The 27,147-nt window shown below is 49.9% G+C and overlaps 1 protein-coding gene across 1 annotated transcript in view; it reads right to left on the bottom strand.

The window, feature by feature from the left end:
• Positions 1 to 951: 951 nt before the first annotated feature.
• LOC140216321 (uncharacterized) overlaps positions 952 to 27,147 on the bottom strand; it is an 84,209-nt gene continuing 58,013 nt past the window's right edge. Inside the window, exons 5-8 of the mRNA XM_072286695.1 lie at positions 17,414 to 17,536; positions 3,933 to 4,013; positions 3,773 to 3,856; positions 952 to 1,021 (exon numbers count right to left, since the gene is read on the bottom strand). Of these exons, the coding sequence (XP_072142796.1) occupies positions 952 to 1,021; positions 3,773 to 3,856; positions 3,933 to 4,013; positions 17,414 to 17,536 (358 nt within the window). The remainder of the gene's footprint in view (positions 1,022 to 3,772; positions 3,857 to 3,932; positions 4,014 to 17,413; positions 17,537 to 27,147) is intronic.

The following is a 27,147-nucleotide window of genomic DNA, read 5'->3' as shown; positions in this document are numbered from 1 at the left end:
CGGTGGCCGGAAGCTCGCCAAATGTCCGTCTTCCTCGCGTAGTTGTGCTGGAAGACAGGTGGGTGTGCTGGCGGCGGCGGCGGTGATGGACGTCGGAATTGCGGCGTTACAGGGCGCGGTCGCGGAGGGGGACCTTGACGGGTGGCGACGGAGGCGTAGATCACTTGTGGCTGGGGCTGCGGTGACTGTGGTTGCACATTGGGAACGCCAAGCGATCGCTGAACCTCTTCTTTGACGATGTCGGTGATTGAGGCCACTTGAGGCAGCGACCTTGGAAAGAGCTTCTGCAGTTCCTCGTGAACGACTGGTCTGATGGTCTCCCGAAGGTCGTCGCTGCCGAGTGCTTCAGCGTCGGTGTAGTTTGCGGTCAGCGATCGGCGGTTATATTGCCTACTCCGCATATCGAGCGTCCTCTCAGTAGTTGTGACCTAGTTGTATCAATCTGGAGAAAAGCTCCTGCTTCAAACCGCGCATCAGGAAGCGATCTTTTTGCTCTTCCGACATGTCTGGATCGGCGTGTCGGAAGAGGCGAGTCATTTCCTCTGTAAAGATCGCGATGTCTCGTCCGGCAGCTGCATGCGGGTTGCCAGAACAGCTTGGGCTTGCTCTTTGCGCAGGACGCTCGTGAACGTTCGCAGGAAGCCGCTGCGGAATCAGGTTCGATTATCGGTTCTCAAACCGCGTCCTGGCGGCGTCTTCTAAGGCGAAGTGCACATGCCAGAGCTTGTCGTCGGAGTTCCAGTTGTTGAATGCAGCTACCTTTTTATATGTTTTCAGCCAGTTATCCGGGTCTTTAAATGATGATCCACGGAAGGTCGGTGGCTCCCTGGGCTGTGGCAGCACGATGGAGGACGCTGAGGCTGCCATTGTGGTTGACTTGGCGACAATCTTCCTGGTCGTCTCTGGCAAAAGTCCGTGCTCCGGGAGCCGTCCTTGCAGCCTGCGAATACCTCACTGGTTCTTGGCGACATTGATGCTGCACGTTGATGTTGGGGGCGTACGGTACATGAACGCAAGGCACCTTCGCCAGATGTCACACAGTAGTGACAGTAAAGAACACAGTATCAATACTGGGAATGAAGAAACTAACTTTTATTGGAATAACATGTGTTCGCAAATAGAGGCTACACTTGAAACACGACGATTGCGGCGAACACAGTCAGCGATTGTCGAAACCCAGTCAAGCACGTTGGCTTCTATACACGAGCCATCGAACGTTTCAGAATAATCGCTGGTGCCCTCATGTCTTCCAGAAATTTCTACACCATGCACTCTACAGTTCTACACCGCCTTGCGCCGCACTTTAGCTAAGACCCCGCGTGATACTAAACTGCTATTATATATAACGTTAATTTGCCCTGTTCTAGAATATGCATCTGTCGTTTGGTTCCCCTACAAACAATTCGAAATAAGCTCGCTCAATAACGTTAAACTAAAATATACCTGTTTTATTTGCCAAAATTACATCGGCAGTTTCTCCTTGTCTCCTTGTCTCACCAACACAGGCTCAACAATCTTTAAACATTGAACCATTGCTTTCACGTTATCACATTGAAGCCCTAAAACCTTTATATGCAATTAATCACTCCACCTCTGGTCTCTGTGATTGTATCTGAATCACATTTACTAACGGAAGTTGTACCTGTAGCTCCCACACCTTGAACATAACACATATTTATACCCATACTAACACATTTAAGTGCAGTTTTTTTTCCACGTACAATAGAGCTTTGGAATTATCTACCCGGTGACATTCGTTCGCTATCGCTAAAAGATTTTATAGCTACCACTGGTAAGCACTTCGCTAACATTTAGAGCGCTTCTTTTTGATCATTCATCTTTTTGTGTATAAGTGTGTTTTTAATGTGTAATGTATAGTAATGTATAATGTTCCCACTCCTGCTATAGCCCTATATTTGGCTGCAGTACAACTAAATAAATAAAAAATAAATAAATAAATAAGTCCGCGTCGCGCGCACGTACAGTCAGATTACACAAGGTTCGGTGACAAGCGACAGCGGATAGAACCATCCATAACATTTCAGAAACTTCCGATATGTGCATGCGCTTCCCACGCTGAGCGATAATAGTTGTTGACGGTGAAAAGCGCTCACCCGGAAAAGATAAACAAGTCCAAGTGTTAATATTAAGTACTGCAGACTGCTTTGCAAAGGCATTACCGCTAAATAAGGAGTCGCCGCGCACTGTTTTATCTAGACGTGTCCGAATGTGTACATTCAATGGGCGGCGCTACGTAGCGCCTATCCGCGGGTTGCCGCGTTAACTCGAATATACCCTCTTCTAGCTTGCGAGGCGCAGATCGGGCATAAGACTTTTCGTGTACACCTGCGCTTATGAGGCGCCCAGTTGAAATTGCCCAGTGATAAGGCGAGGAAACTTTTCGTACTGCAGAACCTATGAGAAGGACCTTTAGCGCTATTTGAAAACTGATGTGCAATCATCTCCTCAGCAGCTATAAACTTTGCATTGTCAGTTGCCACATAACAATGATAATTAAATATACTAATAAAGTATTACCTAATAAACCTAAGTTTAGTACACATAACCTGTTTTACAACATACGCCGCTCCCGATAATCCGCTTTCTAAAATATATCACGTGTTTTAGCTTGAGCTCTCGATCTATTTTCAAGAATTTTTGGTCGACTTCGAAAAAGAACCCGGTGTATGCAGAGGGACAAAACGCAGAAACAAATGTTACGCTGCAATGTGTTATGTCCTATACACCATTCAACCATTACTATTTTGCGCACCTTCGAGATATGTAAATTCCTTTTCTGTAGGCGAAATATATAGGCCGTACGCTCACACAAACTAAATCATCAATCTGCATTTCCGCGACCCCCACTATCAATCGACAATTGCTCCGGATCACGATAAACAATAAAATAGTTATCAAAATATAGTATGTGCCCACACGCAAGCATGGCAGTGAATCACCAAGTGTCCATCTGCACAGTTTTCCTCCTAGTTTTCGTGCTCGTTGCCACACTACTACGTCTGCCCAACGTAAACTCGACCTGAGGATAGCGGAACACAAGTATTTGCGCAGTCTACATACTTTTTGCGGCGTTTGGTGCAACTCTGAGAGCTCAGAACGGGAGCACTCGCGTTTCCCCCGTCCTCGTCAACCTCGTGCAGCATGCAAGCCTACTGCAGAGACCATTAACATTCCTGTGGATTCACCACAACGGCTCTGGTGCGAGCACTGCTCATAAGAAAGGCTTCGGTCTTCAGCAACTCGAAGCCTGCATCCGATTTCAATGCCGCCGTTGTGCTGCACAAACAAACAAACGAGTGGCACCCGAGCCTCTGCAGACTCGCCACGACGACGTTTTCTAAGCTTTGCTGGCAACAAGTAGTGCAGCTCGCTTGCAAGACTTAAAATGAGAAAAAAAAATTCATGGCTCCTGGGCTACACGCGTGGTTACTTGCGTGCAAACGCGCAAGAAATGCTCGAACTGATTTTGGAGCGCAGGCTTGACTAGAAGTTTGGGGAGCACGGAAGTTCCGAATCTCTTCGCGACTGGAGCGCGCACTCAGACTGAGACGACGGGCGCTGCCCAGACCGCACGCAAGAGCGCCAAGCGTGTGTCAACGAATGTAAGAGGCGCAGGCTTCGAAGATGCTTAGCCTTTCGATGACTACATGTAGTGATCAAAAGGCTAAGCATCTTTGAAGTCTGCAAGTCGCGAAAACTTGCACGAGAAGCCCGCGGCATGCTCTCAGCGGTACAAGCGGTGCCATCTTGCCTGATGTCGATTCCTATGTACCCTGCCGGCACGCACATCACGAGGGCCAGCACTGCACCGTGCACGATAAGAGCGCCCGCCAATCTGCGAGAAAGAAGAAAACCTCGATTTTGTTTTTGCTCACGCCTCAGGTTCTACACATGCGTATATATGCACTCACGACGGCGTGCCGAGCGCTTTCAACTTGGTGAATGCATTTTGCACTGCGGCTGAGTGCTCGATGTTGGTTTCGTCTGGCTCACTGCGAAAATAAAACAAGCATTTTCAGTTTGCTCAAGCCTCACAAACACGTCGCGAATAAGCCCGCAAGTGACACCAGTGGCTGTTTTCTCTTTGAGCAAGAGTGTTTTTTCAGCGGCAGGAAGCGCGCAGCAGCGCTGTGAAATGGCGCATGACTAAATGCAGGGTACAAGCCAGCATTGTTATGGCTGCAGTAGACAACATGCTGTTTGTCACGGCCAAGAATAGAATGCAAGAGCCATGCTGAAAAAATAGTCGGAGGACTGCTCCCACGCGATGCTGGGAGCTGCTAATTTTCCCGTAACGTACTCCCCTTGTAAGAAAAGAAGCGCCACAAAGGGAAGAAAGAGTTGCCGCTCTCGGGGAGGCCAAGACGACGTGAAGGACGAGGGGACGTTTCCCGGAACTCATGGACATTTCCCGACTCATGGACGTTTCCTGAAGGAAAGCCCTTTACGCGCCTGCCCTTTACTGAAAAGCAGCGGAGAAGACCAGTTGGGAGTAAAAGATCTGCTCTCCCATTCCCACTAGCAGACCCTCTCTCCGCATTTGCACCCATGGACTGGAACTCGGTGGGTTCGCCGGTCCGATATTCCGTCTGCGACAGTGTTGTTTGTGTTTCTTCATTGGCTGTCGTCCTAGTAGGTTGTGACCTGTGTGAGACTAGGCTACTGCCAGGGGGGAGGGTTTGAACAGAGGTGTTATAATGGCGGTGCGGAGAGAGGAAACAACATGCTCTCGGTGGATCCGGGTCGGTCGGTCGAGGTGGTCGCCTGCCGTACTAATGCGCATGGCTCGTATTCTTCGCAACTTCTCCCACGCTTTTGCGTATGTACGTTTGGATAATTTCTTTCGCTACACGCCGGACTTTGGTGAGTGAGGAATCTCCTATCCCCACGTGCGCGGCTTTGCGGGTGTATGGCTGGTCGTTCACGATCACCACGTGCGCCGGAGTTGTGCCAGTGGCTCATCACGTGTACGCTACCTCTCGTGTACGGTGGATTGTATCGACATTCGCCGGTGTCGCGTTTGTGCGTGTGTTCGAATCACAGCCTGCGTGTGCGTAGTATTTGCGTGTGTGACGGTGACGCTCACCACGTGCGTGTCATTTGTGTGTATTGCGCTTCCACGTGCGCCTCACTGGTGCGAGTGAACGCTGCGATTCGCGTGTGTTGGTGCCGCGTGCTTTTTTGTGTGTGTGCGTGCGCGCGCGAATTATAACGCACTATGGCGGACTAAGGCGTCAGGCAGGCATCTCTCCAATGCTCTTCACAGCGTGTTTACAGGAGGTATTCAGAGACCTGGATTGGGAAGAATTGGGGATAAGAGCTAATGGAGAGTGCCTTGGTAACTTGCGATTCGCTGATGATATTGCCTTGCTTGCTAACTCAGAGGATCAATTGAAATGCATACTCACTGACCTGTAAAGGCAAAGCAGAAGGGTGGGTCTAACAATTATTCTGCAGAACACTAAAGTAATGTTTAACACTCTCGGAAGGGAACAGCGATTTACAATAGGTGCCGAGGCACTGGAAGTGGTAAGGGAATACATCTACTTAGGGCAGGTAGTGACCACGGATCCGTATCATGAGACTGAAATAATCAGAAGAATAAGGATGGGCTGGAGTGCGGTTGGCAGGCATTGTCAGATCATGAACAGCAGGTTACCACTATCCCTCAAGAAAAAAGCGCATAACAGCTGTGTCTTACCAGTACTCACGTACGGGGCAGAAACCTGGAGGCTTACGAAGAGGGTTCTACCTAAATTGAGGACGACGCAACGAGCTATGGAAAGAAGAATGATGGGTGTAACGTTAAGGGATAAGAAAAGAGCAGATTGGGTGAGGGAACAAACGCGAGTTACTGACACCTTAGTTGAAATCATAAAAAAGAAGTGGGCAGGACACGTAATGAGGAGGAAAGATAACCGATGGTCATTAAGGGTTACGGACTGAATTCCAAGGGAAGGGAAGGGAAGCGTAGCAGGGGGCGGCAGAAAGTTAGGTGTGCGGATGAGATTAAGAAGTTTGCAGGGACAACATGGCCGCAATTAGTACATGACCGTGATAGTTGGAGAAGTATGGGATAGGCCTTTGCCCTGCAGTGGGCGTAACCAGGCTGGTGATGATGATGGCAGACTTTGCCGAACCAAACATGCGCGTGGTGCATAGCGCGCTCCGAGCAATCTCGGAGCAAGCGCGCTCCTCGCAGTTGCCACCGACGAACGTCGAGTGCTACAAGCATCGACGTACCGCTAACCTAGTCCGCGTACTGCCTTGGTCTTCGGCAACGCGAAGCCGCAGAGGCGAGGTCCGCAGAAATCATGGACAAATGGCTCGGCAAGCGCGTCGCGGCAGCGGCTGTCGCGCCACCCTGCAAAACCCCTGTCACTCCCAGTGGTGCTGTTAGCCAGCCGGAGCCTCCCACCCCGGCCCTCTTGCAAGTTTCATCCTCTTCGCTTACCCAGTCAGCTTGGCCTGTTGGTTCTCCCGAACCAACTTCCGTGGAACTCCCCGTGAGCTCAAATGAGGAAGATATGGATTTGTCTTCCTCTCGGAAACGCGGCCGCGACAGCGATGACGAGGGTGACGCCCCAGAGCAGTTGAAGGGTTCGACTGCCCTCCCGGAGAGCAAGAAGTCAGCGCCTGTCCCTCCTTGCCCCACAGCTGAGGACCGGGCTGCCGCTTCGACCGCATCTGCAACCAGGACCGCAGTGCCCAATCCTGCCATTCCTGTCAGGGACTGCACCCCCGGAGATACTGTGATTGCCAAGGCAACGGATTCACTTGGAGACACTCCTGCCAAGTCTACCACGGGGGCCAAGGCAATCTCGGAGGTTCCCCAGAAACCTCCACTACTGGCTGCCCTCGGAAAGACGCCTGCTGCAAAGGCGACAAGCGGCAAGCCACAGAGCGGAGCTGCCTTCCTGAAGGATCCGCCACCTCCTCCGACAAAGTGCCTTGCCTCGAAAAAGAAGAAGGGCAAGGGTTAGCGATGGACAACTCCAGGTAGCCTCCAGCGACTGCTACCATCTCGGGCCCAGCGGCTTCTCCGCAGCAATCAGCGCCACTGAAGGACGCTCCCACCAGCCCCCGATCGCGCTCTCCCCGGCACCCGAGAGCGGTGAACCAGAAGAGGACGCGTTCACCACGGTCCTCTCTAGGAACGCCCAGCGTCGTGCCTGGGCTCTACAACAAGCCGCCACTGAACCGTACCAACAAGCCGACACCGTACCGCCCTTCTGTCCCGAGAGCGGCCTTCGAGCGAGGATCCCGCCTTGTGATTGCCGCCGTGCTCTCTGCGCTACCAGGTGTGTCCGTGGTCCGTGTTAACACAAAAAGAAACATCGTGGCCGCGGACGCGACCTCGCTGGCCTGCTTGGAGGAGCTGCTCGCCACCACCGAGCTCCGAGGCCCCCCCCCCCCCCCCCTATTCCCGTTGCTGCTCGTCCACCAGCTGCCCGTGGAAACAGCACGGGCTGACGGGGCATTGACGGGGAGTCTGCCGACGCAGAGCTGGCTGGGGCGATCGAGTCCAGTGTCCCTATCCTGTCTGCGGCCTGCTCCGGCAACAAGGCGAGTTTCGCTTTAGCAGCCCGGTCCCTCCCGAGCACGTTTCCATATACAAGCTCCAGTTTCGGGTGAGGCCTCGAAGACCGCGTCCACTGCAGTGCCAGCAATGTGGCCGCTATGGGCACGTGGCTGCAACCTGCGACAGACCTACCAGCTGCCTGCACTGTGGGAGGTCGCATGAGCGAGGAGAAAGCTGCCCAAATGCCGCCCACTGCAATAATTGTGGTGGCAATCACACTGCTAATACTGCTGCCTGCCCCAAGTGTCAGGAAGAACGCAGGGTGGCAACCATCATGACCACCGCCTTACTCACCTCTCTTGTCGTGCCGTCCGGGCCTCTGTGCGGGAAGAGGCACAGCAGGCGAAGACCGCTACACAAGTCTCGTACGCACAGGCCCGAACCGGCCACTCACGAATGTACCAGTCGGCGATGTTCCCTCCTGGCCAGCCACCCAAAGCAGCCCCACGGACCATCCGAGCCGGACCATCTGAAGCCGCCACCACAACCACCGAGGCACCAGCCACACCACCACCGCAGGCCTGCCCAGACCCCCGCGACCAGCTGATCGCGAGCCTGCAGCTGACACTGAAGGCCATCGGAGAGATGCTGCCTGCTGATAGCCCACTCCGAGCGCTCTGTCTCCAGATGGGAGGCGTGCCATCCGCCCAACACCAGCATGGCTAGCAACCCATCGAAGTCCCGCCGCCGCTGCCGCCCGAGGGTGCTCCAGTGGAATGTAAACTCGCTGCGCCGACGGCACGGCGAGCTGTGTGAGTATCTCCTGCAGCGCGACTTCGACGTACTCGCGCTGCAGGAGGTATACGCCTCGGCCGAGAACCTACGGCTCCCCGGCTACACGGGCTACTCGGGCGCCACCACCTGCGTCACACGCTGTTGCACTGCGGCACCCTGCCTAGATGGAGCCCACAAGCCAGGGAGGCCACGCACGGCAATCTAAGTGCGCAGCACCCTGGCGCATGCTGTTCTACCTGTTGCTGACATCGCGGGTGGCCCCTTGGAGTCATGCGCCGTCACGGTACGCCTTGACAGCCAGGACACGGCTGCGGCGAGCGTCTCCATCCGTCCAGGAAAGCCGTGGGATCCCTCCAGCCTCGTCCAGCTGGCTGTCCGCCTCGGTGGGCATGCAGTCCTGTGCGGTGACTTCAACGCACACCACACGGATTGGGGAAGCCACAGCTGCACCCGCCGAGGCAAGTGCCTCCCAGACGCCATTTCCATTACCACAGAGCTAGCTGCCCGGCGTTTCCAAACGGCGCTCCCCGACTTGTGCCCTTCAGCAGACGGCTGCCTCCCTCCTGCATGAGGACCACGGAGGACACCTGCAGATCTACGTTGACGGCTCCGTGATGCCGGACTCAGGCTCGTCGACTGCGGCCTGCGTGGTGCCCGCCTTGCGGAAGAGCAGGCAGTGTCGCCTCCCTGGCCATGCGACGTCAACAGTGGCAGAGGTCGCAGGCCTCCACCTGGCTGTGGACTTACTCGCGGAGGAGCTGCTAGCGACCCCAGCGACCATCTACTGCGACTCCAAGGCGGCAGTTCTCAGCCTGCAGAGGCCAGAAAGGGCCAGCCTTGAGGTCGCCGTGCTTTGAACAAGGCTGATGGCGCTCCAGGAGGCGGGCTGCTCAGTGTCCCTGCACTGGCTTCCAGCCCACTAGGGATACCGGGCAATGAGGAAGCTGATGCACTGGCAAAGCGTGCCCACCACTGCGTGGTGCCGCCCAGCCTGCCACTGCCAGGCTGGGCGATTTCACAAGCCACAGGCATCGACGCCATCTGCTGGCCTGCCATCCGGACAAGCGCATGTCCTTGGGCAGCCTCCCGCGACCACTTCCACAGCGCGGCTTTGCACGCAGAGAGACCTCCCTCTTTCTGCGACTGAGGATTAGCTGCTGTTGGACGGGTGCTCACCGCTACCGGCATGGCCTTATCGCATCTCCAGCCTGCGCCTCCTGTGGGGAGCCCGAGACCGTGGAACACTTCCTGCTGGCCTGCCCTGCCTGCCTGAAACAGCGTGGCCACCTCCTGCAGGAGTTCAGACGCCTGGGGCTTCATTCTGTACGGCAGGAAGACAGTCTCTTCCCTGGTCGCAACGAGCTACCAGACCTTTTAAGTGTCGTCGAGTACCTCGACTCGTCGGGGCTCTCGGTGAGACTCTAGGATTTTCTGCAAAGACGGATAGCTTCACGGCTATCCAAACCACTCCAAGCTACTCGATATGCACCAACCAACTGGCTCCTGTTGGATCACCGCCCCCTGGCCTTTCACCAGATTACCATTCCTGCCGGACCCACTAGGCCCTTCTTGCAGGACTGCTCAGTCGCTGCCATGGCAAAACTTTAATACCCTACTCTCCTATCTCTTTTGCTCCCACTATTCCCCCCCCCCCCCCCCTGTGGACGCTGAGCCATGCTCCCGCAAAGGCTGCAGAAAACAGCGTCAACCTTTCCTTTTCCCTTCAAGAACCACTTCTCTCTCTCTGGGCCGTGGAAACGAGGCTCATCCAGGCGCTCGTTGCTAAACTCCTGACTTCCTTTTTGTTTTCCTATTCAACGATGCAAATAAGTTTTGTTTAAGTGCCAGTAAACCTGTTGTTTCCGATTTCCCAACTTCAGAGCATCCGATTTATTCAACCCGAAGCCTCCGCCACGCTACCATATATGGAGACGGGTTAGAGACATAACCGAGCGACGCAACAACATGGTTGAAGGAAAAAGACGTTTTGGGGAACTAGGCACTGAAGAGAGCAGTCGACCAGAAAATATACCAACAAGAATGTTTAATTTGATAATTGAGCTCTACTTGATACATTTCAAGAAAGGCACAGGATCTAAAGGCGCGCAGCACGACCTGTAGCTGCATCCACGCTTAACAGCAAATTTGTCTTAGCGACTCGGACGATTCCGTTAGAGATAATGGATACGCCTGAGGGCCACTTGCACGAAACCATTTAACGAAGGGTAAATTTCTCATGTGCTTTAAAAAGCTACTTCAGGCTTTTAATTTGGCCCTGCTTAGCGCCGAGCAGCTCACTAGGGAAAGGCATGGCAAGCGCGCGATCAAGTATATCCTACGGTAACGCTTGCTGCCGACTGACTCATTCGTGCAGGGACAAAAGGAAACCATCCGCCTGTCTCCAGTGAGTAAAAATTTCTCAACTGGGTATGCTGGCGCTGCTACCACCCTGAAGCAAGCTAGTGAACTCCTAGTTTGTCAAAATGGCTGCCGATTCTTCTCGAGCTGTGTATTCTTATGACTATTGTAAGCCTGCAGAGCTAGTGCGTATCTAAAAACCGTTTTTATTCGTAGTTTGTTAATCGGCGATCAACCGATCCGACGCAAGTTTAACTTCCACCGAATCACCATTCTCTTCATCGCCGGGCTTCTGCGGGAGAAAATTGAGCCATGGATGTGGCGCAGCGTGCATCACAGTGCCAGTGCAGTGGCAAGTACGTCTTTGCCGCGTTGCAGCATTTTTTGGCTTCGTGAGATTTCGCCGTAAAGGCAAGCTAGTTAACTCTTAGTTTGTCAAAGTGGACGACACAGCAGGTGTCCCCTATGCTTGTCTCGTCTGGCGTGCGCCGCGTGGCCCCGACTTTTCGAGCAAGCTGACTGGAGTAAGGCGAGTCCTCTTAAGACGCGTGCAAGGGGGGCATTAGCAAACGCTGTTGAAGCGTATGCCTGAAAGGCCGCCCGCACCGGGTAGTTGACGAAGAAATTTCTGAATGTTAATGCAATGACGCGGTACACAGCGTCGTTGATTGTATTCTGTAACGATAACTTGCGCTAGCGTGTATACAGTGAGCATTTTGCTGTTGAATAGTGGGGTAGAAGGTTTCATTTTCATTTATCCTTCACCTTCCTTCAGCTTGGTACGTCTCTATAGCTTAGTACGTAGTTTAGTACTAAGTAGTAGTATGTGGTACGTGCTATTACGGTTAGCACGTACGCATGCCATAGTGCATATCCATCAGCAGGTGCGCGGCGCTCAGACGCTATGTAAAGCGTATCGGCTACGTTGTTCTCGGAGACGTCACTACAGTGTACAGTGGAATCCGGGAGCACAAAACACAAAAAAAATCCACAAAGAAAGGAAACCATCTCCTCTGCTATACACAGCAGACATATGCGCTCGTACCAGAGCATATATGAGTGCGGACGCGCGTTGTTCCTGGAGAATAATGCCAATAACGCTTCGTTCCCATCGTTGAATTAACGGTTAGAAACTGTGATGCTCGCTGACTCAAGAAAACCTGATGCTAGCGGTTCCAAGCTGAACCGGCATCGTATCCCTTCATCGCCGAACACATCAAACGAATGGACGTACAAAAGTTGTGCGTCCGAGCGGCACTGTGCCGTCGTTGGCTGCACCGACAACCAGCGAACGAGGAAGCTGCTCATGCGAGTTTGTGTGGGGTGCATTCGGCAGCGTGCACACAAGGTTCCTGAGCGGCCTGAGAAACGGCGTTATAAGACAGTGGCCTTAAAAGAAAATACTTCGTGCCCAGCAAGACTGCTCGGGTGGGTATTCACTTTGTTGTCGTGAACTACGGGATAGTGCACGTCTCGCCCTGCCGCGCTGCGAGCCTGCGATAAAAACATTTCGGTGTTTAGGTTGCACTCTCCGACGCGAAAGCCCACAGAAGTCGACGCGTACCCAAAACTGTACGAAAAAAGGTAAGCATGCAGAAAGCGCTCGTGTGTCGACTTTGTAACTTGCGCAGCGATTGTTCCGTTATGGAAAATAACCACTGCAGCGATCTTGGCGGTTATCGTGCCATTTTTTATGCATATGAATCAGCCGCATTCGGGTACTCGGTAGCGCGAAAATAGAAAGTAGCATGTGACTATCGCGTGCGCAGAAACAGTGCTGAGCACCCATCAAAGCCTCACTTGATTTCTTTCTTTCTTTCGTGCAATATGTGGGCGCTTGAACTGCTAGAATTGTGCGATGCTGACACTCTGCCACACGAGAAGCATAGGTCAGCCGTTACTAAGAGAGCATCGTGTCCCCTTCAGCAGTGTCGTAAATGGGCACGTAAATTGTTGTGTGTCGTCTATTGACTGCGAGGTAGACAATAATTACGCGCCTGTCTCTTGCAGCCCACGCGATATAAAATGTAATGCTTCTATCTCGTTGACACTGCACGGGCACATTAATTAGTCATGTGACCGAGTGTGTCAGAAGCTAGAGCTTTTCCTGCGACTGCCGTGCAGATCGCCAAACCTACAAAATTACTTTTTGTTCGTATCTATCATCCATGGTATGCTGAATTCACACGGCGGCCAAGTTGACAAAGCAGGGTAAAAATGGTGAACAATGCTTGGCGGTAGAGCGTGGCACAAACGTGATACTCGTCTTTCTTAAAAAAAGTATACTATACTCGTCCTTTATAGAAACAAACTATAGCTTACTAGATTTCGTCTAGTATCTTTCATAGAGTGGCTCACGCCCTAAAGAAATCTATAGTTTGGCAGATCTCGCGGAGAAAAGCTTGGCCAACTGCACTACCTTGCGACTGCAGTGAAGTAGACGACGCTGCAACTGCGTTGAAGCAGACAATGCCGGAGGGTGATCGCAAAATTATTTGCGTGGTTTATTTCTGTGATCTGAAATGTGATCGCATTAAGAGGACACCGGCATTTAGAGAAGAATTCAGTGCTTTCAGAACAAGCCATCGCAGGCGACTGACAACCGCAAACACGCTGTCGCCTACTGCCGTCCGCGCCGTTCCCGCAGTCCCTTCACCATCACCATCATGACAGCAAAAACATCGTGGCTGCCTACAGGCGATGGAAATTCTGGTTTATCATGGAGGAAAGAAAAAACCGAGAGGTCCTGCCCATTCCGTGCGCTAGGAGAAAATTGTGGAGGAAGTCACGTAGCAAGCTAAAGCGCAGCTCTTAGGAGCCCATTACTGCGTTTTGCGTCGGCGTCGTCCCTCGGCGTAACAGAGCAAACGAGCAGAGCGAAGGATGAAAGAGCGAACGCAGAGCGTAGCTGGGGATGAAAGACGGCGATAGCGAAGAGAGCCGATGAGGGAAGCGGAGCAGCAGGATGCAGCGGAACCATGAGATGGAAAGCGGAAGAAGGGGGAATGGCGAAAGCACGAGAATACAAGCGTAGTTCTGCGCAAGAAGGGCTCTGCGGCGACGACCGCTACGAGCTGGCGCCAAAATAACGCGCCTTCGTTTGTTCACCGATTGCGCGCGGTGAGCGCGTTCACCGATACCATATATAGAAAGGAAGCGCTGCATGAGCGGAGGTCTGTCTGTGGCGGCTGCTGTGAATCGCGTCCAAGCGTTACTCACGCACTGCCTCTCGCGATCTCCCGATTAGCGAGGCAGCGCGCCACACTTCGCTCCGTTTGCATTGTGCGGCACGAGACAGATTGTCCGCGCCATCTAATATACCGCGAAATGAAAACACGTATAAAGCTGCGCTCAAATTTCGCCTTAGGGAGTATTGCAGTATAATCTATTGTTCGATGAAAGCTCTTCTGGCGAATAAACATACTGGTGCCAAAAAACATACGCTGGCGAAAGATAAGAGATACTAAAAATTGGAGCACGCTTAAGCTTCGCCTTCAAGAGTGGAACGCGACAGCGTTCCCGTCGACCCGCCAAGGGGTGTAAGACAATGGGCTACGGCGCAGCGATCACTTACGAGGCGCCCCGCATCGGACGCGGTGAGCGTCGAGCAACGGAGCGTTCGGCGCGGCAACGAAACGTGCGCCTGAGCAAGCGAATGAACTCGGTGTCTCGGAGCCCCGGGGAAACGATGCACGCCAGCCAAACGTCGTGATCGGCCCGGGCAGAGAGATAGACAGATAGTGATCTAAAGAATGGAAGGACGCTTGATTCTGCAACCCGTGAGGGAGCAAGGAGAAACGTCGTCAGGGGAGAGGAGTCCGGGACGCGACGCGCCTCGCACCTGTCCCCGCACAACCCCAATGAACGCGTGGCGCGCCACCTGTCGGGGCAGCGCCGTACATTGAGAGGAGGGGGTCTTCTGTGTTTGCCGCAAGATGGCTCTGCTTGTGCGGAAAGCGCTGAAGAAATGTAGCGGAAACGCACTTCGCTACTCGTGTAACTGTGACTTCTGTAAGTTACATGTTCATAATGACCGATATACACCGCAGTATAACTTTCTACGGCTCGTTTCTAAGGCAACACCACATTCACTAGAGGCGCTTTTGCACCGCTTTGAAGCATCGAACTCGTGGCGGAGTGTTTTTGTGGGATATTCTAAAACGTAGCCTTAAAAAGGAATTGCCGTTAAGTGCTTTCGGGATACGCTTCCTGCCATGTGCGGAACCAGAGGGAGTGCCTGTCGATCTGTTAATGCTCTGTGCATGCACAGTGTGTGGCGAACGCGTAAGGATATTAGACATGAGCGCATTGTTCAAGCCCCGGCACATGAATACTTCATTGAAAGTGTGTTATATATACGCGAATTTTTCTGTGCGCAGAGTGATCCTCCTGACTGGCTAAGTGCTTTGGACAAAGTGACTAGCCTACATCGTTCTTATCACACCACACTGATCCGGCATTGACTAGTTATTTTTTATGACCATGTAATACTCACATTGCATTTTCTTTTGCCAAGCCGGTAATATAAAAAAAAAAACTCGTGGCTGAGTGGTAACGTCTCCGTCTCACACTCCGGATACCCTGGTTCGATTCCCACCCAGCTCATCTTGCAAGTTGTTTTTTATTCATGAAGTGCCTGTCGGGAATTATCGCTCACGGCCAACGCCGCGGACGCCGACACCGGCTTTTCTGCGACACGAGCTCCTTAACGCTGTCGCGTTAAAAGTTGTTTTATTCTTGGCGAGAGCATGTTTTTTGGCACCATGAGTATCGAAATCGTTGGCGAATTTTTTGCGCTGTGGTGGCCATGTCGTCGGGACACAGTGACGGTTTTGTTATGGTGGTGTGTGCTTACGCGTGTGCAGCCCCGTAGGTCCCGCACCGTGGCAAAGGCGTCGTGTGTGCAGGGTCGCGTTAGCGTCCGTGTTTTGTTCCGCTGTGCTATCTAGAACTCACTCTCCCAATTGTCGTTTTGGCGAGGTGGAAGAATCAAAAAGCCTCAAGCGAACGCACACGCAACACCGTACGCCACACCACGTACGACGCCACGGCCGAAGGACGATCCGGGAATATATTTGCCGTCTTCGGTGGATTCATGCTAACGTGTTATCGCGGACTGAAACCACTGTGCTTCAGAATATGTACGATAAGCGTCTTGCAAGTCAGTGACAGCTGCGCAGTGTTCCTGCTTTTGGCAGAGGACTATGAATTTGTGGAGCGTAGAACAGCCACGTGGAAGGATGGGAAAGAGGCGGCTGCTGTGAGTAATTAAGGGACGAACCCTCCTTACGGTGCAGATATCTGGGTGCTGAGGGACGTAGGGAAGTGAAGATTGGCAGATGCGGTGCAAGAGTGAGCAAGGCTGGGGGGAAGAACGTACGCCTGCGACGCACATCAAACGGCTGATGGTAGCACGTGTAGACCCGGTCAAGGCGCTAGCGGCACGCATACGCGTTTAGTGTTCTGCACGGCGCGGAGTATACCGCAGAACTTTGTTTCCGTGAATCTTCACTTACCGAGAGGGCAATATACCTCAGGCCACACTCGGGGTACCTAAACGCACGACGATGTTCTCCTCTGCTGGCCACACCACCGGCGCGCTGTGGCTTGTCACGGGTCCGCCGCGCGCGGCCGCCCGAATCCACTTATTCAGTAAACAAAGTGATTCCTATAAATTTAATTTCCGACCGTCGTACGCGTCTGTTATCCTAAACCGCAGATGGGCTAGCCATGGGTTGTGATGGGCGCAAAGTGTGCTGCCGGTCATCGCCTGTGCATTATTTAAGTGCAGTGACAATGCACAGATATTTTCAACGAGAAGCCATGCTGATGGGGACATCTTGCCAAGATGCCTCCAAACAAAGTGCATAAATAACTTATTGGCACGAGCAATGCACCTGAACTTCTCTGACGGCATAACGATATCGGCAGCAGCGCAATTAATTGCCACAAGTAATCGTTATATTTATTTTACTTATCGAAAAGAGTCGTGCGCTAGTTTAACACTTCCTGGCGACATCTGCAGACCGCAAACCTATTGTCAGTGCAAAACTAAATTCGCTGTGGCTTAAGAATTCGCGAATATGCTACCACAGCATCTCCAGCATTGAAATAGCTCTGGTCTGGTTAGAATCGAACAGCCACACTGTTTGACAGAAAGTCCAATAGAAGCAATTATCCAAGTGCTGTTTTTGACGCAGTTTCTCTCTTTCTTTTTGTCTATTTTCCAATGTGCGTGACATTTCAAAGGTTTCAGTTGAAGGGGGACCATTTCGCGCGAAGGTAAGTGGCAATAAGCAAGCCGAAAACGACTAAGTACGACTCTGCTTACCAAATGCGTAATGATGCCATCATTTACAACAGCGGAAGTTAGGTCTAGTAGTAGTCATATGTATTTTTAACGCCGTCCTCTCATTTTGACGTACGCTAACTGGCTTCCCGTTACCGGTTGCATAAGGTTTAGAAAAATAAGAAATCGCCTATTATTCCTATTTCCAAGGCCTTTCGCCATCTGTGCCATTTCACTTTGACACATGCACTATCGCACTGTATCTCGGTGTTATGAGAATGACCTGTGCATTTTACTCGAGTTGGTTGTCGCCTTTGCTAGCGTCGATGACACTGTCATGCTCGTGAGACACCCGATACACTAGGGCTTCCCATCAATTGTGCGACCGCGCTGGCGACTCCGCTGCCCGCACTGCGTGCAACACTCACTAGGGCAGCACGTGCACCCAGGAGAGGTAGAAGTAGGCCAGCAGCAGCGCCGCCACGCAGCCGGGAAGCGTCAGCACGCACCACGAGGAGGCCGTCATGTCCGGTTCCGGGGACGCCACGTTTCTGCAAGCCGCCAGGCGCGCGGTTCAGTGCATCGCCCCGGCACGTCGCTTGGAGAAACCTCGATTAGTACGGCCAAGGTCAGAGGGAAATTATAGTGCACACAACGAGAATAGGAGAAAGAATATCAGGTGCACAGGGCACTCTCAATTGTCGTCCTGCGCACTGATCTAATATTTGACTGGCCTAAGTTGAACTTGGCAAGATACGCAGCCCGCAACACTAAAATGAATGACCCTCCACACACACACACACACATATATATATAGTCATATCATAAGACGCCGACAAACACTGACACCAAGGACAACATAGGGGAAATTACTTGTGCTCAATAAATAAAATAAAGAAACGATAAATTAATGGAAATTAAAGTGGATGAGAAAACAACTTGCCGCAAGTGGGAACCAAACCCACAATCTTCGCATTTCGCGTGCGATGCTCTACCAATTAAGCTACCGCCGCGCCGTTTCCCCATCCGCTTTCTTGGGTATTTATGTGTCCTAGTAGAACCCTGGGATATTAGCCAGCGCCACAGCTCACAGATCTTGGCGCCGGACGTGGAACGTCCTTTTTGCCGCAGGCGTCACGAGAACGTGATCTTTTCGGGTGAAGGCAACTGGTCAATAAACCCACATATGCTACCTGAAGGCATCAATGTTGCCGGAATGTTGCCGGTACAGCATCGCAAGCGAAATGCGAAGGTTGTGGATTCGGTTCCCACTTGCGGCAAGTTGTTTTTTCATCCACTTTAAATTCTATTAATTTATTGTTTCTTTATTTCATTTATTAAGCACAAGTAATTTCTCCTATGTTGTCCTTCGTGTCAGTGTTTGTTGGCGTCTTATGATATGACTAATAAAAATCGGGCCCCTTGGTTAACCCCTTTTCTTCCCGTATATATATATATATATATATATATAATGTTAATTTAAATTAAGGAGTTTTACGTGCCAGAACCACTTTCTGATTATGAGGCACGCCGTAGTGGAGAACTCCGGAAATTTCAACCACCTGGGGTTCTTTAATGTGCACCTACATCTAAGTACACGGGTGTTTTCGCATTTCGCCCCCATCGAAATGCGGTCGCCGTGGTCGGGATTCGATCCCGCGCCCTTGTGCTCAGCAGCCCAACACCATAGCCACTGAGCAACCACGGCGGGTACCAATGTTCCAGTTCTATTATATATATATATATATATATATATATATATATAAATAATATATATATATATATATATATATATATATATAATAGAACTGGAACATTGGTACCCGCCGTGGTTGCTCAGTGGCTATGGTGTTGGGCTGCTGAGCACAAGGGCGCGGGATCGAATCCCGGCCACGGCGACCGCATTTCGATGGGGGCGAAATGCGAAAACACCCGTGTGCTTAGATTTAGGTGCACGTTAAAGAACCCCAGGTGGTCAAAATTTCCGGAGTCCTCCACTACGGCGTGCCTCATAATCAGAAAGTGGTTGTGGCACGTAAAACCCCAAATATTATTATTATTGGAACATTGGTGTTTTTTTGTTTAGGAAGTTATGGAGATCCAACGCACATCTTGGATTCCATGTACATGCACTGAATCTTTCGTGAAGCCGGTTAAAAGAATCACAAATTTACCCATTTTTGCTCGTGCGTCTTTGGCGTAAAGGAAGCTGGCGCTCACGCACGAGCTCTCGCGTAGCCTTGCTCGCAGAGCTCGTTGGCGTTGGTACGATAGAGGTGCGATGGTGTCCCAGTGGTTAGCGCATCGCGCCGCTGTGCGGGGATGCCACCACCATCACCCACATAATTAACCTTTTTTTCAGCTATGAACTATTCGGCAAGACAAGCGACAGTGAGGGAAGTGTGGCAAGGTTTTCAAAGAAAGCATCACTTCAAATGAATGTCGAAGCGCTACTCGAAATAAAGACAAGAAATGCACGCACGCAGCGCTTGCTTGCAACAACCTCCAGTAAAAATATGTGGGCGTCAGCGGCAGTGACGTCGGTGACATCATAGCCTATCAGTCTAACCTTGACATCATAGTCCTACACGAGGCATGCATTCAAGGAATATCTTTCAAATTGCGGACAGCGACGACAACGGTAAGCCACTGTTCACAACAGTTAAACTATATATATATATATATATATATATATATATATATATATATATATATATATATATATATATATATCCAGCAATCCAGCAAATCCAGCAACATCGACACCAAGTACAACATAGAGAAATTACTTGTACTTACTAACTGAATTAAAGAAATGATAAATTAATGAAAATGAAAGCATGAAAAAAACAACTTGCCGCAGGTGGGAAACGATCTCACGTCTTCGCATTACGCGTGCGATGCTCTAACCAATTGAACTACCATGGCGCCGCTTCCGCATCGACTTTCTTGGGCATTTATGTGTTACTAATAGAACTAACTTTGGGAGTGTTAGCCAGCGCCACCGCTCACAAACTTTATATATGTACTCGTCCTTCGCGTAACAATATGAACGAGAAGAGAAACGTAGGGGCTCGATTTTTGTTGCTCACGACCATATAAAGCAAGCAGTAAATGAAGCCCAGGAAAGCGTGGGGGTAATTAGCTGTAACTGAAATTGAATATGTAGAAAATAATGATGAAAAGGGGAGCTGAAAATTGACCAACCGATAACTTGTCGCCGGTGGGGACCAAACCCACAACTTTCGCATGACGCGTGCGATGCACTACCAATCATGCTACAGCCACGGCCATCGATCGGTCCACTAACTGGGGCCGCCTTTATGTGTAGTAGGTCTAGCCCTGGGAGTGTTGGTTAGCCAACGCCACTCGGAGCCATGGCGGGCGGATGTGAAAGATCTCTTTTTTTTTTTTTTTGCCCCATGGCGTCACGTCTGCGGATGTCAGCTCAGGACGTCGCTCCCTCAGCGCGCCTCTCGGGACTACATCACCCTTTCGTAAAGCGTTTTACCGGACCCAGCTGCACATTTTCTTGTGCACCTCCTAATCGACTCACATACCTGACATCCAACAGTCAAGCTATTAGTGCGAGTAGGAGCGCTCCGTGACGTTATTACAGAAGTTTTCCCGCCGCCTATTGGAGAACTAAAAATTGTACGGAGTTTAACTTTGCCAGAAACGGGTTCTCGTGAGGAGTGAGTGAGCGAATAAACTTTTATTGGGTCCAACAAAACACGATAAAACGCGCACCCGGACAATCCAACGGCGGGACTGATTGGTCTAGCCTGCCGGCCCGATCACGAGCGCGCTGGGGGGCCAGGATTTGGTCTTCAACGACGGGGCTCGTCCCACTTGGTGAACTTCGGGCCCAACGACCCGCACTCTCAGAGCATGTGAGATACAGTACCAGTCTCACCACAGGGCACGTAAGAACAATTCAGGTAAATCTCGGGATATATGCTGTTAAGGAACGCCGGATTTGGGTAGGAGCTAGTTTGAAAAAATCTGCGCGTGACCGCCTGCGGCCTGCTTAGCTGGGAATGAGGCGGCAGGAAAACCCTTCTCTCTAAGTAAAAGAATTCAGTAATTTCATTGTGCGTGATAGGAGCGTCTATGTGTCCGGGGAGAGTCGCCAGATACGAGGGCAGCGCGGTCGGTAAAGCCACGCGTAGCCTCGTGGGCACAATCGTTGACGTTCATAGAAACCCCCTCAATCGCCCCAACGGGGGCATGAAACCAAAGGATGGAGTGTATGGAGCTATCGCCGTGTTTGGGGCCTTTCAGAATTTTACCTACCTGCCGGGCTATCAGACTTTTCTGGAATGATGGAACGTGAGGAGTTATGTGCGGATGTCTTGTTTCTGTTTTGCTGTTCTGCCTAAAGTGTGCACTTTTGTTAAACCAGCAAGTATAAACCATCTAGTCCCAGCAACACGTTTTATTCAGGGTTTAAGCGGGTGGGTTAATTAATGGCTAAGCGAAATTACTAAACATTAACTTTCTCCATGTATACACGCGTTATGTAAAAAAATTCGCCGATATCATGGAAGAACCAAATGTGGCAGCAACTTTATATTTGAACAGAATGAAAGACATGTTATGGGAGATCCGCAACGTAGTTTTTTTAAGTGGGTTGGTAATTAGTAGCCCTAAAAGTAGTTACTAAGTACTCATTTAGTCCTTCTCCACACTCTAAAAATTTCTACGCTAAATTTCATGCTATACTGTAGGTTTAAGAGTGACGCGCATGTAAGTGAGGCTCGAATGACATTTCAAGCACCATGTGACCGAAAATAAGCGTGACATTCCTTCATGTAAGCGTGAGGGCACGTAAGCGTGAAGACTGCGTGAAGCGTGAAGACTGCCTGCCATGCGCTCTAAAAAATCCACGCTTATCTAAAGGTGCGTTTGCAGTTGTTTTACACGCTTAATCTATCCGTGATATTTCTCCACGCTTACCGATCACGCCTGCGAGGAGTGAGCAGCAGCCGCTCTTCACGCTCAGCAGACATGGTAAGGACCACTGTTCCCACTTTTATTATGGCGTGCCCAATCTCCACGCTTAGCGAGGCTTCCAGAGGGGGCAAGGGGATTGGAGGGAGGAGCATGCCCAATGCCCCCTCGCCCTTTCTCTGCATGCGTTGTGAGTAACGAAAAAGCACCGGTCCTCGTCTGCTTGGGCGCTTGGGTCGCTTCTCTGAAGCGAACTTTGCTCACCAAGCTTTTCGCACTCCTCTTTAACTTCTCCTTCGACGGCGCAGACTGTGCCGAACCAATATGCTATGACAGTGGCAGCATGCCGGCGAAGTGGAAGCTGATTTTGCTGCAGAGAAATTGCGCAAGACGCTCTTCCCGGTGACACTGAAATTAATCCGCTAAGAAGGTGCTTTGCAAAGCCCTGGCACGTTTCAACGACGCCAAGAATTGTAAAACGTAAACACGCCCCTCGGTGTCTCCTTGCACAAAAGGACGAATGCCCTCTCAACCGCGCTCTGCAGCGCCGCGCGTTCGAAGATAGCAAGCCGTGTGTAGGATGGGGACGTCAGGACAGAATTTGCTGCATTAAAATCATCATGCCATTGCACTCTCCGATAGAAGGATCGACATTTGGGTGAGTTGGTACTGGTTGAAGATCTTGAAGGGGCAGCGCAATATGACGAAGGCTGAAGGCAGGAACACACAGGACAGCGCTGTCCTGTGTGTGCCTGCCTTCTGTCTTCGTCATATTGCGCTGCCCCTTCAAGATGTTCTTTCTCCGATTGTTGGTCCAAAATATCTGATCCAATTCTTTTTTACTGGCCCCTTTCTCTAAGAAAGACGAATATTCTAGGCAGCGAAGAAAGTATTGCACACATATTTCTTCCTGGTGCAAATCTTTTATGCATGATATTCATTCCCAGAAAATATGATACAATGAAACGTTGATGCTTAGAAACAAAACTTACAGATTTAAAGCGTTTTCAGATCGCTGAGTAAAGCGTAAGTCTTTCTGTGAGTTTGATTTAAATGCGCAACGCAGTGAACAAATCTTTTAACTTTGTTTGCGCCCATCATATTGCTTTCTTATTGCTTAAATTTGGGTGCACAAAATTGGCCATATGCCGCCAGGTATGTTACATATTACATACCATAATGACATAGGCACATCGCTAGTGCCTGTCCTAGGTATGCGCCATCACTGATTGCAATGCTTTACTGCTCACAGCCGCAGATGAGGAGCCTTGTTTCCCCCCAGACAACGCATGATCTTATAAGGTCACTTAGCGCGATCTGAAAAAAAAAAAAAGAAAGACGTCTTAACACCCAAAGTACAATACTTTAGATGTAAAAACATGTTTCTTTTAGACTAAATGTGGTAACGAAGACCGCTTGCTTTTTCACTGCTTTAACACTGATTGCAGTTGCGACATTTCTCCTACTGCTGACTGCTCTTAAGATGTTGCGGTGTGGAAGTTTTTAGAAGTGGGCGATAGAGGAGAGATAGTCAAGTCACCGCAGTAATCACAGGATACATTGCAAGTCTGGGTCGCAAGCACGCTTCTAAAGGGACGTATGGAGGCTCAGAAAATTTAAGTATTTGAGAAGATCAGAAACAACTTCTGTTTTTGTTCATTTTCATCAATCCTACACCAAAGCTTTATTCGCTTTCAAATGTGACATGAAAAACAAAAACAAAACAATGAGCAAAACGCATTTAGATGTGACGCACAGCTGTAATTGATTTTATTCCATCATGCTCTTCATAAAAATAAAGTTTAAAAAATCGAACACAGCTGGCAATGCATTCGATAAAAACCTTTTAATACCTAAGAAATATGAGCTGGAAAAACGTAATTATGCGTAATTCCCAACCTACTGTAGATAGAAATTTTGACAAGAATGACATTCTACGTGAACTTATCACACGTGAACTTTCACTGCCGGTATAGATGGGTTTTTCAGTAAAGCTTCTTTCTGGGTGACTTGGTGCATACTTCATTTGACGAAAAGTAACAGCTCTAACGCATGCAACCACAAGGGAACAATGACTAGACACAAGCGCTACGCAAGAGCAACAGTGCTTGCGTCTCGTCCTTGTTCCTTTGTGGTTGCATGTGTTAGCGCTGGTATTTTTCGTCAAATCAAATAGGGTTTGCAGTTGGAAATCAAGAGCTGCAACGGGCAGAGTATATTCATGTTCATCGAACGCAGTCACACTTCTTTTTAGAGCCCAAAATGTAAAATATGCGGAGCTAGACTACATAGATATCCTAATTCAGAGTGTCATTTAGATTGCAAATTAAGTAGCACGTGCGGTTGCAACCTCGCATGCCGCGCTTCGGAGATGCTGGTGACTGTGAGTCGACAAATAGCTCACAATATTATGAATATTTACTCTGTAGGCACCGGTATACTATGAGCGGCATACACGGCAACTATATACACGGCATACCACATTTATGCGCCACTAACAGAGTTCTAATTCATGAGAAGAAGCACGGTGCAAAATGCAGAGTGGCAACTCCCACCTCGCCACCCTTGCCCGAGGAGAAATGACAGCAGGCAGGGAGAGGATGATCAGCCGGCAAATATAAAATAAAAACAACAGAAGTCGTGGGAACTTGGTACTTCAGCACAATGAACTGAACAATTCAGAGGAATTCAACAGCGGCCGGTGTCAAAACTAGTTTGAAAAGCCCGAGGCTGACTGCTCTCTATTTCGATGAAAGCTGCTGCTCGCCTAAAAGGTTCTCGCTTTCCAATAAATGTACCATTACGGCAAATTTTGCACCTTACATCATACAACCACATACCGGAAATCAGGACAAATGGGCAGTAAGCCGCTATTTCATAAAAGCGAATCAAACTAATGTTCTCACCTGTATATTTCAATCGTAGCATGTAAGGGACCGGAACACATCCATTATCCATATGGAAATGCTGCTCTGAAGCCGTCAGCCCGCGGTGGATTCTCTCTCGTAAATTCGGCACAGTGCACAACAATGTTTGCATACACCACCCGCGTTGTACGGCTTGAATGTCTGTAGAAGTCAACATGGCAATACACACCAACTCTGACAATTAGACCGGAAGCTCTGTGCTGCAATGAACGAACGTCGCTCTTGTCAGTCAGCCGGAAAAGCCACACCAAGAATGCCCCCCCCCCCCCCCCCCCCCGAGCGCAGCCTTCAAAACACCGCAGTCTCCTCCAGCCGCCTCAAGAAAAGTTTCGCATTCCCCGCAGGGGAGTGAGAAGACGCAGAGCGTTGTCCCTCGCCCATGCTCCGCGCAGATCACGTGATATCTCACGGACCCCCTATTGGATTTTTATACTCGTGATGAGTTCCCGCGCGAGCGCTCCGCAGGATGTTAAGCGTGTGATTTGCGTTTCTCACAAGTACGCGGCTCGCTCATGCTCGCACAAGAAAGAACCATGGCAGGCAGTCTTGCCCTCACGCTTACATGAAAGAATGTCACGCTTATTTTTGGTCACGTGGTGCTTGAAACGTCATCCACGGCTCATTTACATTTGCGTCACGCTTAAACGTACAGTTTAGCGTGAGTGTGAGTGTGGAATTTTTTAGAGCGTAGCATCAGTGTTTAACTGTTTGTGCTGTGCCGACGGTGATCAACAAATTGCTAATATGTTCAATACTCCTACTGAATGAAAACACGGCTCCTAGATTTTGTGTCACGCTGCTGCGCAGCTTTTAGGCCAAGGGGCCGTTACACACGTGAAAGAACAAAAGAGCTATTTAAGTTGTATGGAGGTGTCGGATATCGTGCGGCTGATGTACACACATATATACGGCCAAATTTGAGCTGCATAGGTTAGTGGTAACCTTTGCGGAAGATGACCTACAAAATTGTTCAAAAGGTTTAAAACTTCTTTTAGCAACCACGTAGAACGTATGCCCGGTGTCCTGGAAGACCCAAATGTCGAATAATAACAGAATTTAACATTTATCACAAATAGTAAGCATATTATAGGTGATGTGAGGAAAATAGACTGCAGACTTGTGTGACCTTGCAGAATCACAACCCACTTTCCTACGAAGCTGTTTCTTTCTAGTACTTGCAATAAATATTGTAGTTAGATGTAAATAAATCGCGTACTTTAAAGTGTTGCCCCTATATGATTGGTCAGGTTGAAACCTTGACAGCCCATAACGTCTTCGGGCACTTGGTAAATAAATTTTACAAACGTAGTACTTCATCCGCACACATCTGACTTTGCGAGAACATTGGCCACAATGTTACCTCCCTTCTCACTATAAATGCGGTCTCACTGGCGATCCGCCGAGGGCAGCAGGTTTAATTATGCGTTGTTTTCTAGAACACGTTTCGGATAGCCTGCACGCGTGATTTATTGCTAGGCCTGTAATTTAGCCACACACCTTGAACTTCGTTTACACATTGCCCATAACCTCTTCTAATTTAAACAAATATAAACAACGTGCCTGTTTTTAGTTCATCGACGACACCTGGAAAACCTACCACGAGCCTCGTATAAAATGAAAGTGAGAAGAAATTTGGAAGGTTCAGTAATTGTTTGTAACGCTTCTAACCACGCCACGAATTTTAATGTTTCATCCACATTGCACTTAACATAGCCCCATTTCCACGAAGCATAAACTTTGTGTAAAATAGAGTTATCGCGGAATATTTGGAAGCCCAGCTGATAACGGCCGTATGACACTTGCTTAACTTTTCTTTTGTTTTTTGCGAAGGCAGTACTTATTTCATTCGGATTTAACTTAACTCACAGATTTGTCATAGCCTTCCCCCCCTCCCCCAGTTTTCGCTAAATTTAATATCGGTGGCATTTGTAGTTATGCCAGGGAAAATGGCTATCTCTTGTGCTGCTCGTAAAACACTCATAACCCTTCGGAGCACTAGCATACGTAATTTATTGCAAAAGCCGTATGTCACCCACACACTTAGAACTTTGTCTACGCACTACTCATTCCTTGGTTCTTACTTTCACCAAGCAGGGACATTATGGCGCGTTTGTTTCTTGGCGGACAAGTACCAAAAACAAATACCGGAAAAACAAGGGTTCAAGAAATATTTGTAACGCTCCCAATTAGGTTAGCAACGCGAAAGCTTCGAGACACATCGTACTTAAGATGCCCCCCATTACTGTTAAATATAAATTACGTGGCGTAGAGTTCTTTCCCGA

The sequence above is a fragment of the Dermacentor andersoni genome, chromosome 3, assembly GCF_023375885.2.
Source record: "Dermacentor andersoni chromosome 3, qqDerAnde1_hic_scaffold, whole genome shotgun sequence".
NCBI classification, from domain to species: Eukaryota; Metazoa; Arthropoda; class Arachnida; order Ixodida; family Ixodidae; genus Dermacentor; species Dermacentor andersoni.
This window is presented reverse-complemented; position numbering and strand designations above follow the sequence as displayed.